The sequence below is a fragment of the Rhagoletis zephyria genome, unplaced genomic scaffold (genome assembly GCF_001687245.7).
Source record: "Rhagoletis zephyria isolate East Lansing unplaced genomic scaffold, Rhagoletis_zephyria_1.1 Rzeph_scaffold_01682, whole genome shotgun sequence".
NCBI classification, from domain to species: Eukaryota; Metazoa; Arthropoda; class Insecta; order Diptera; family Tephritidae; genus Rhagoletis; species Rhagoletis zephyria.
In genome coordinates, this window is record NW_016158766.1 from 31162 (window position 1) to 42954 (window position 11793).

Sequence of the window (11793 nt, forward strand, 5' to 3'; positions counted from 1 at the left end):
GCACCAGAAGTTTATTAACACTTTTTTTAATTTTTTACTTTAATAAGCGTAAACAGCTTTATCAAACACAAAATTTAAACAGATCACAGAAAAACACAGCTTCACAGCTTGACGTTTGCGTTCTTGTAATGTACATAATTTTTTTTAAATACCCTTTATATTATAAGTTCAAATAAAGAATGTTATTATAAATATTATATAAAACATACAGTTAATGTAAACTTTGACACCTAAGTTTAAAATTAAATTATGTACATATATAAACCTCTTGGCAACTTTAATGCAATCAAGGTGTAAGTAACGCCCATTGTTTATGTCAAAAGAAAAAAGGCTTTTAATAATTTGGTAACTTTTTGGTAATTATTTTCATATATATTTGGTAACATTATCTCCAAGTGTGTGACAACCTCGTTTCTGAGTTGAATGAAGAAAATCACTCGTGCTTTTGCCATTGCACCCGTGGGAAGTCAAGACCAATTTATGAATATACATACTTACATGCGCTTGTAAATATGTACGTTTTATTCATACTCGTTTCCATAAAACCTAAGCAGACCACACATGAAACAGGTAATGGCACCAGAGCGAAAAAAACAACGTTAAGTTGGTAGTGCGTGTTTAGTACAGATTCAAATAAAACTAATCTGGCCCTGAATGAAGGTGATAAATCGCTGAAAATATGAGTGAACACATACATATTTGTGCATACATACTAGAGGGCTGCATGAATTCATTCAAACTTCTAGCCAAACAGAGTACAGTAGATTTGAATATATTACTTCACATACAAAACACTCAGCGTTTGTAATTTTGAAAGTTATGAATATACATTTTGTTTTAAATTTTCTACTTTCAAATGGTAGCCCAGTAAAATTAGATAGATTTGGTAGGAAAATAGAAAAAAATTTGTAACAGCGATTTTTTGATGCAGTTTACTTCTATTTGACACGTAGATGATGGATCCACAGTCGTGCCCCTAAATTTCATTTGGCAACATTCCGCCATCTTGGATTTAAGTTTTTTTGGGTTTTTTCAAATTTCCAAGCTTATTTTGCATTTTTCGTAAAAAATGGTTATATACAAATATGTAGAGAATTTAATTTCCCACATTTGTTATATAGAAGGTTTTTTCAAAATAGCATTGTTTACTGTAAAATATTAGCAAAAACTGCAAAAAAATTTACATTGCCACGGTTTTCGCCATTTTTTGACAATTTCTGTTGAAAATGCATAGCATATTGAAATTCAAAAGTTGTAGAGAATTTCATTCTTCACAACTTGTATACCCACATTTGTTTTGTATGACGCTTAGATCACGGCCGGGAACGTGCGAAACATAGCGATTAACCCAGAAAAATAAGTTAAATTTGATAGGAAAATTAAAAAAAAAATTTAACAGCGCTTTTTTTTGTGCAGTTTACTTCTATTTAACACGTAGATCATGGATCCACAGTCTTGCCCCTAAATTTCATTTGGCAACATTCCCCCATCTTGGATTTTATTTATTTTTGGGTTTTTGCGATTTGCAAGCTAATTTTGCATTTTTCATAAAAAATGGTTAAATACAAATATGCAGAGACTTTAATTTCCCACATTTGTCATATAGAAGGTTTTTTAAAAATAACATGTTTTATTGTAAAAAATTTGCAAAAACTGTGAAATAATTTTACATTGTCACGGTTTTCGCCAGTTTTNTTCCCACATTTGTCATATAGAAGGTTTTTTAAAAATAACATGTTTTATTGTAAAAAATTAGCAAAAACTGTGAAATAATTTTACATTGTCACGGTTTTCGCCAGTTTTGACAATTTCTATTGAAAATACATAGCTTATTGAAATTCCAAGGTTGTAGAGAATTTCATTCTCCAAAACTTTTGTGCCAAAATTTTTTTTTGTGCGACGCTTAGATCACGGCCGGAAGTGCGGTAAGCATAGCAATGTACGGGATGCGCCGTAAAACTCATTGCGAGACTGTGGATCCATGATCTACGTGTTAAATAGAAGTAAACTGCATAAAAAAATCGCAGTTAAAATTTTTTTTTTTAATTTTCCTACAAAATTTAACTAATTTTTCTGGGTTAATCGCTATGTTACGCACGTTCCCGGCCGTGATCTAAGCGTCATACAAAACAAATGTAGGTATACAAGCTGTGAAGAATGAAATTCTCTACAACTTTTGAATTTCAATATGCTATGTATTTTCAACAGAAATTATCAAAAAATGCCGAAAACCGTGGCAATATAAATTTTTTTGCAGTTTTTGCTAATTTTTTACAATAAAAAATGCTATTTTGAAAAAACCTTCTATATAACAAATGTGGGAAATTAAATTCTCTACACATTTGTATATAACCATTTTTTCCGAAAAATGCGAAATAAGCTTGCAAATTGGAAAAAAAACAAAAAAACTTAAATCCAAGATGGCGGAATGTTGCCAAATAAAATTTAGGGGCAAGACTGTGGATCCATGATCTACGTGTCAAATAGAAGTAAACTGCATCAGAAAATAGCTGTTACAAATTTTTTTTAAGAAAAAGTCTATTTTTACTGGGCTATGGAAGAATGTGAATGAATGAATGAAAAGCCTTAAAATCATTCAAACTCATCTCGATAAAAGTTTTTTTCTACAAACAAGTTTGTTCGTATTGTAATAGGAGCGCAGCAATACATACATACATACATAGGTATGTTTGTACATACCCAGCCAGCAAAATCATCGTAAACAAGCTCGTAACTGGATATTTTCTAGAAGAAAAACCGGATTAAAAATCGTTTATGATAGCCGTTTACGACTCTTTTTCGAGCACTTTTTCGCTTTAAATTGTGCATCGCCTACGAACAGTCGTAAACGGATCGAAAAAGCATTCGTATGCGAATATTTTTACGTCCGTTTTTTANGAAAGAATTGCAAAACTCGTTAAATTAATTTGTATTTCGGAATTACATATGTAGTAGCTACTTACAAGAAGTTTAATTACAAAAGAAAGTGGTAGATCGTCCTTTTCGTTTGCACCAGTCTGCCAATAAATCACATACTTAATAATTTTCTTAAATTGAATATTTAACAAACTACTTACTTTTAAAATATTGTGATTGAAGAAAAAAATTGTCAACAAAACTAAAATTTTTTCTTGTGCTGACAAATTACTACAAGCCTCTTTCTATTATATTTTTTTTGTTTTATCGTTTACGAGCTTTTCTCTAACTTTTTGGCGATACGAGAATCCCTCGTAAAACATAATGTTCGTAAAATGTACGTTTTCTTGCTGGCTGGGTACCCTGCAAACCATTTTTTCAGAGTATTTTGCATTGTAAAGAAATTTTAAAGAATTTGTTAAGATTTAATTCGATTTTTTGCCGAATTTTCTAAAATGAAATAAATTACGCACACTTCCATTCTTTTACGAAATTTCGGAGGAAAATCTGTGAAGCAACGAAAATAATGCTGCTATGTGAAGAATATCTTTCAGAATTTTCTTTATTTTTCGTACAGAAATTTCTTTACGAGTTCGTGTCAACCACTTCATATAATTTTCTTTGAAAATTCGTAAACAAATCGTTACAGAAATGAGATACTCCTAACGATTTCCTTAAGATTTCGGGAACTTTGGTTTGCAGGGCATGTACACAGAAAGAATATTTTTGGATATTCATACAAAAAATTGTCATTTATTTCAATTCAATTTATTTTCACTTTGTTTGAATATTGTAATGTCGACACATATATCAGAATATATATGAGGTATTCACTCAAATTCAAAAAAATTTGAAGCCAAAATCATTCATTCGTTTTGTGTATGAATAATCCATAAGCTGTTTTGAATGAATTCATGCAGCGCTCTAATACATACACAGATCGGAATTGAGATATTACCAAAGGATCTAACCATATTAGGTAACGATAGGGTGGAAGAGCTCAGTGCAATTATTTAAGGGACTTATAACACCTAGGGCAAACGCATTTTTTTGCACCAAAGGTTTTTTAAAACTCCAAAACAAGCATTTGACCGAGCTTCTCCCACCATTTTTCATGTTCTTCTTGATGTTATGACATAGACAGAGGGGCCTACAATTTTACACCTCTTGAATGCTGTTAGAAAAAACTATTTATATTTTTGGATGTCGCTAGGACTANGTACACAGAAAGAATATTTTTGGATATTCATACAAAAAATTGTCATTTATTTCAATTCAATTTATTTTCACTTTGTTTGAATATTGTAATGTCGACACATATATCAGAATATATATGAGGTATTCACTCAAATTCAAAAAAATTTGAAGCCAAAATCATTCATTCGTTTTGTGTATGAATAATCCATAAGCTGTTTTGAATGAATTCATGCAGCGCTCTAATACATACACAGATCGGAATTGAGATATTACCAAAGGATCTAACCATATTAGGTAACGATAGGGTGGAAGAGCTCAGTGCAATTATTTAAGGGACTTATAACACCTAGGGCAAACGCATTTTTTTGCACCAAAGGTTTTTTAAAACTCCAAAACAAGCATTTGACCGAGCTTCTCCCACCATTTTTCATGTTCTTCTTGATGTTATGACATAGACAGAGGGGCCTACAATTTTACACCTCTTGAATGCTGTTAGAAAAAACTATTTATATTTTTGGATGTCGCTAGGACTAAGGAATTTTGTCCCACCGAATGTCTAACCACTCGGCTACAGCGGCCGCAAGTCAAAATAAGGTAAAAAATCATAATAGTACATACACTAGGCGACCAATGAAAGTGTACACCTTGTTCTAATATAATATTCAGAATTATTTTCATGCACAATTTTTTGCATTAATTTTGCATTTAATTGTTTGTGAAAATACTTATAGTTCATTCTAGAATATAAACCCTATAAATCAACGTTTCACACTTTATATAAAGTTTACAAGGATTCAACAAATTTTCATCAAAATTTAAAAATTTTATTCAGAATTTCCAGAAAATTTTCGAGTATCTATACAGTTTTGTAGCCCATTCAATTTCAGTAAAATAAAGTGCAAGTTTCAAGTCCCTAAAAATTGCCGTTGATTATTTTTAATTTTTTTTTTGTGGAGGATGTTGCGCCTGTTTCTTCCATATAAAATAGCTTTGGATCCTGCGTTATATAGAAGAAGTTGGAGGGTGTTGCGCCCCTCCAAAAAAAAGCAAAAAAAAACAACGGTAATTTTTAGCGACCTAAAACTTGTACTTCGTTTACTTAAATTGAATGGGCTACAAAACTAAATACTCGAAAATTTTCTAGAAATTTTGAAAAAAATTTTAAATTTTGATGATTTTTTTTAATTTTTCTGAACTTTACATAAAGTGTGAAACTTTGACTCATATGATTTATATTATAGAATGAACTATATTTTCGTAAATAAATAATGCCAAAAATTGTTCATGAAAATTATTGTGAATAGTATGTTAGAACAAGATATACACATTCATTTGCCGCCTAGTGTATGTATATATATTTGACGGGTTGTGAAGTCTTTCTGAAACACTGGACTAAAACATGTCACTAAAAAGTCTTTAGAACTCGCAAAACTAATGCCATTCGATTTGAACTTTGCATCATACAATTTTTTGCATTTTTTTGCGCTCTTTGTGTTTGTTACTGTCATTTCAAAGTTTAAAGTAGTAAAAATAATAGTAATATTAAAAACGGGTATTCGTTGAATGATTGTACATATATAACTTTCGACTAGGATTAAAACAATATTAGTGCAACGATGGACTTACTTCGATTTTTGGTGATGAAACACCACCAGGGCCAGTGTTTGTAATTGGTATAGTAATAACATAATTTTAACTGGTTTCTTTCTTACATATGTATTTTAGGGACGTTTTAGTGACCCTCGTACATAAATACGTATGCAGTTTCAGTTAGAAAATCAAATATATAATGCTTTTCACCGTTTTTCCTTGCAAATCGTTGACTCTGCAATGAAGATGCACATCTGAACTCAATTGCGTGCTGATGTTTACTGTTGTGTACGGATCAGCAAAAAACGGAAAGGGTTCATGCGTTGTAGTCTCTGTAATTTCCGACTCTTCATCCTCTGGCGTGTCCGTAAAAGGTGATGAGAATTCTTGCCAAAAGTTCTTTGGAAATGTATCGAACGGATCTCCTGCTCTTGGACGTTTCACTGTTAATACAGAATAGGAAAGAATAAGGTTATATTTATTACCAGCCAAATACGCGTCAACAAATCTTTTTTGAATTTTTGTACGAAAGCTAAAAATTTCAAATTCTTGTGGGTTAAACATGTGTAGATATATGAATATTTCAAAAATACTAATTGACCGCTAATTTCCTTTTTTAATTAGTAGTACCCAGTTTTTATTTCAAATTATACGCTTAATTCGAATGCCTGCCAATAATAATATAATATATAATAACACGGTTCAACAAAATTTTGATGTATTTATCTCAAAAACGGGGCCGGCCTCGTCTTATATGGCGATTTCGTTTCTACAAAAAATGTTGCCTTCTCATCGCCCTCTTCTTAGTCTTTGTGCGTAGAGGGCAAATAGAAGGTTGCATTTTTCTGTAGAAACGAAATCGGCAATAGATGTTTTGATGCTGATTTGAAGTGCATTTACAAAATTTTTCTTGCACGTCCAGTTTTTGGGAAAAAAACTGTTAATTAATGTTATATCTGATTAAAAATACCGATATTTTTAAGAAGTTTGAAACTTAGATTTATTCGGTTATTGTTAAGGAATAACCTATATTTTTATAAAAAAAAATAATCAAAATTAAATAATAATAAAAAAAAAAATAGTCAAAACTTGACCTTTTGGTGTCTTACAGTTATGATAAGCACTATATAAAAAAAACTGTGACACAGTCGGAATCTAAATCCCATCCAAGCCCCTTTAAACTAATATTATTTTTTTTGTGATCACTGCACATTAGGTCAAATGATTCATTTGGTTGTGCGAAAGTCACATTTCGTAAACGCAGTTTTACATTATTTTTTGTTGCCAATCCAACATAACAAAAACTTCACTTTGTTTTTGTAAGATAAAAAACACCGTTAGACAGCAATCACACAAAGTTACACTTTCAAAACGTTATTAACACGTTGTTTGCGTAACCTGTTTATTTCTTAAATTTAAAGTGAATTTTTTTATAAAGTTGGGATAGGTAAGCTACATTTTCAATGGAAAGCAAAAATATAAGTGAGTACCTATGTCCCAATCAAAAAAAATGGCCTTTTATCATTTGTTGTAAAAAAATAGACTTCGTTGCATAACCTCAAAAATTTTCTGATTTATTCCCATGTATGATTTTAGGTAAGCTTTTACAATTTTGTTAACTTTCGGCAAACAAAAGGGAAAAGGAATTAAATAAATTGAGATGTAATGAGTTGATTTTATTTTTACTTAAGCCGCCGTTTTTAGCCGTTTTCAAGAAAAACTCTTTTTTCTGGGTTACTATGCTGTTACAAAAGGCGAGTTGTTTGAAGTTTGGCTGCTAGGATGTTTTAAAAAAGAAAAGCTTTCTTCGATTGTCAACCATGTTGCAAAAAGTTGATGCTGTTGATATTTGCCAAAGTTCCATGAAACTATTAGAAGAAAAAACGCTTCTTTTTGGCAATTATTTATCAAAGAAAGGCGAAAATTATGGAAAACAATTTGGAAAGGATGCTGAAATATTTAGATCTGAAAACATTGCGTTTCTTGCTGATGAAGTGCTTTTCGAAATCAAAAAGCCAACTGTGTCGACCAGCAGCCGGATTCTAACTTTCGTTATAGCTAAAATATGCTAAAATGCGAAAGCTTACATTTTATCCGATTTTCGCTAAAAATAGATTAGCCTAAATTTTAGTATCCGCAAGTGGCGCTATGCAACAAAAGCGGCTGTCAAAATTTGCTTGCATTGTTGGTGGTAAATAGTGAAAATGGAGCAAAAAAATAGTAGCCTCAATTTGGATTACAGTGAAACCCGCTTAAGTACCCACGCGCTTAAGTACCTAACCCCTTAAGTAACCAACATTTTTGGGCACCGTGAATTTTTTAATGTAATCTGAAGAAAATTCCTCTCTTAAGTACCTCCCCGCTTTACCCAATCCGCCTAAGTACCTAAATTTTTCGTACCCCATTTACCACTTATAATTTTCCCCTTTTAAGTGCTCTTTTAAAAATTTTAAAATATTTACATATTCTGAAATCCAGTGGCAGCGCTACACAACAGGGTTCGGCAGTGAATAGCTCAGTTTATGAATATGCTCACATGCTCATGAATCAGCCCATTGTTCACTCTAACTTGCTCTCACTAAAAAATGTTACTCTCTCACAATTGCTTGACTTGCTTGTAAACTAGTGAGCATGAATATCTTCACAATCAGTGTTGCTAGGTCTTCGGCATGAGAAAACGTCTCTGTTGGTCTGAAAAAACGTCATTTCCTACCCAAAAACGTCTTATTCAAATGAATGTACAACAAACTATTCTTATTAAACGTTTATTGTATACAAAGGTACATAGTATGTACGTAAGGTATATTAAAATGTCACTTTGACAGAGCACATATAAAATTCATTGTAAACTGGTTTGAGATTGTTAATATAAAAATCATTTACATACACTTGTCATCAACTGATTAAGTCATCACCATTTTGATCGATTTTGGCTGTTTCTCTTTTGTTTATTTAATGTTTACTATTTTTTCATAAAAGCCAAGCTTATTATATAATAGACAAAATATAAATCCACATTTCAAACACTGTGCAAAAATTAAAAAAAATCTGCAAAGCTTCAGCTAGATTTTCAAATTTTTATTTAGGTTTTTTAGAATTTTTTTGAGTACGCAGTTTGATAACACATTAAATTTCGGGGCAATAATGTGCCAGTTTTAAGTTGCTAAAGAATCGGGTTGATTTTTCATAATTTTTTTTCTTGTAGACATTTGGTAAGGGGTCGGTTGTCGAAAATGCTATATTACGTTCTGCTAAGAAGGAGCATAGCAATATTTCAGCCTTTTCTGGGTTCATTAAATTTTCAATGAAGTATTAAAAAAGTCGCCTACTTTTTTCTGACTTTTTATGCTGCTACAGCTTTTTTGATGCTTTTGCGAGCGTGCGTGTTGCAAGAGATCAGCTCTTGATGATTTGGCTTTTAATGTGCAATTGCAAACATTACAATAAGCCTCGTAACCTCAAGTTTTTACACAACCAGCCTTTGACACGGGATCCTTAGTCCAAGAATCCAAAAAAAATGCGCGTACACATGGTATGCATCATATTTAAGTCATCTGTGTCCAAAGAATAAATATGTTTTGAAGCAGCTACTGCAAAACACAAAGCTTATAAAGATTTATTGACAAAATAATTCAAAATCAGTTCAAATTACAAGATTTAGTAACAGAGAAAAATTACTGGGAGGTTAAAAAACGTCATTTTTTACACAAAAAACGTCCAAACGTCAACAGGATACAAAAAATGTTTACTATTTTTTCATAAAAGCCAAGCTTATTATATAATAAACAAAATATAAATCCACATTTCAAACACTGTGCAAAAATTAAAAAAAATCTGCAAAGCTTCAGCTAGATTTTCAAATTTTTATTTAGATTTTTTAGAATTTTTTTGAGTACGCAGTTTGATAACCCATTAAATTTCGGGGCAATAATGTGCCAGTTTTAAGTTGCTAAAGAATCGGGTTGATTTTTCATAATTTTTTTTCTTGTAGACATTTGGTAAGGGGTCGGTTGTCGAAAATGCTATATTACGTTCTGCTAAGAAGGAGCATAGCAATATTTCAGCCTTTTCTGGGTTCATTAAATTTTCAATGAAGTATTAAAAAAGTCGCCTACTTTTTTCTGACTTTTTATGCTGCTACAGCTTTTTTGATGCTTTTGCGAGCGTGCGTGTTGCAAGAGATCAGCTCTTGATGATTTGGCTTTTAATGTGCAATTGCAAACATTACAATAAGCCTCGTAACCTCAAGTTTTTACACAACCAGCCTTTGACACGGGATCCTTAGTCCAAGAATCCAAAAAAAATGCGCGTACACATGGTATGCATCATATTTAAGTCATCTGTGTCCAAAGAATAAATATGTTTTGAAGCAGCTACTGCAAAACACAAAGCTTATAAAGATTTATTGAGAAAATAATTCAAAATCAGTTCAAATTACAAGATTTAGTAACAGAGAAAAATTACTGGGAGGTTAAAAAACGTCATTTTTTACACAAAAAACGTCCAAACGTCAACAGGATACAAAAAATGTTTACTATTTTTTCATAAAAGCCAAGCTTATTATATAATAAACAAAATATAAATCCACATTTCAAACACTGTGCAAAAATTAAAAAAAATCTGCAAAGCTTCAGCTAGATTTTCAAATTTTTATTTAGATTTTTTAGAATTTTTTTGAGTACGCAGTTTGATAACCCATTAAATTTCGGGGCAATAATGTGCCAGTTTTAAGTTGCTAAAGAATCGGGTTGATTTTTCATAATTTTTTTTCTTGTAGACATTTGGTAAGGGGTCGGTTGTCGAAAATGCTATATTACGTTCTGCTAAGAAGGAGCATAGCAATATTTCAGCCTTTTCTGGGTTCATTAAATTTTCAATGAAGTATTAAAAAAGTCGCCTACTTTTTTCTGACTTTTTATGCTGCTACAGCTTTTTTGATGCTTTTGCGAGCGTGCGTGTTGCAAGAGATCAGCTCTTGATGATTTGGTTTTTAATGTGCAATTGCAAACATTACAATAAGCCTCGTAACCTCAAGTTTTTACACAACCAGCCTTTGACACGGGATCCTTAGTCCAAGAATCCAAAAAAAATGCGCGTACACATGGTATGCATCATATTTAAGTCATCTGTGTCCAAAGAATAAATATCTTTTGAAGCAGTTACTGCAAAACACAAAGCTTATAAAGATTTATTGAGAAAATAATTCAAAATCAGTTCAAATTACAAGATTTAGTAACAGAGAAAAATTACTGGGAGGTTAAAAAACGTCATTTTTTACACAAAAAACGTCCAAACGTCAACAGGATACAAAAAACGTCCAAATGACGTTAAAAACGCCAACTTGCCAACGCTGTTCACAATCGCTGATTTGTTGTTTAGTGTTTATTAATTAAAAAAAAAAAAAAACATAGCTCATTATCTTACATAAACTATATATGTCGAAATTTCAAACTTTGTATAAAATTTAAGAAAATTCGATAAAAGTTTACTACAAACTTTTTAATAAGAATTTTGAGATAATTTTAGTTTGAAGTTTTATACCCAATTAAATTATAGCTAAGAAAGTAAAAGTCTAATTTGGCTAAGAATTCGCGTTGATTTTTGATAACTTTTTTTAGGGGGATGGTGTTATTATTATGGGTGAACCCGTCAGCAAAAAAAAAAATATGAAAAATCAACGCGAATCTTAACCAATTGAAATTTGCAGTTCCTTAATCTGGAATTTAATAGGCTAAAAATCTGCATACTTAGAAATTCCTATTAAAACGTTTGTTGTTGTTGTAAAAAATTTCCTGCTTTTCTGCAAAGTTTTAAATTTGGACTTATTTGGTTTTTGTTAGCTAATGGGCGATATTTTTATAAAAAAATAAAAAATTGATCCAAAAAAAGAAATATAGCCAAAACTGGTCAAAATGTCGTATCCTAATTGTTTTTCACATGACTATATCGAGCTATAACCGTATAGATACCTCCGGCTAAGAATATTAGATTGAGACAAAACTTGCGCTGAATTTAAAATAAAGTCTTCGTGAAGAAGTATTTTCTTGTAACTTTCATTAGAATATAATATATGTATATATATATATATAT

General features: G+C 31.2%; 1 protein-coding gene across 5 annotated transcripts in view; it reads right to left on the reverse strand.

The window, feature by feature from the left end:
• The window catches only part of dpr14 (defective proboscis extension response 14), a 75824-nt gene that overhangs the window by 18007 nt on the left and 46024 nt on the right, over positions 1–11793 (reverse strand). For all 5 annotated transcript variants that reach the window (XM_017618677.1, XM_017618676.1, XM_017618675.1 and 2 more), the window contains one exon: positions 5914–6146. In XM_017618677.1, coding sequence (XP_017474166.1) covers positions 5914–6146 — 233 coding nt within the window. The remainder of the gene's footprint in view (positions 1–5913; positions 6147–11793) is intronic.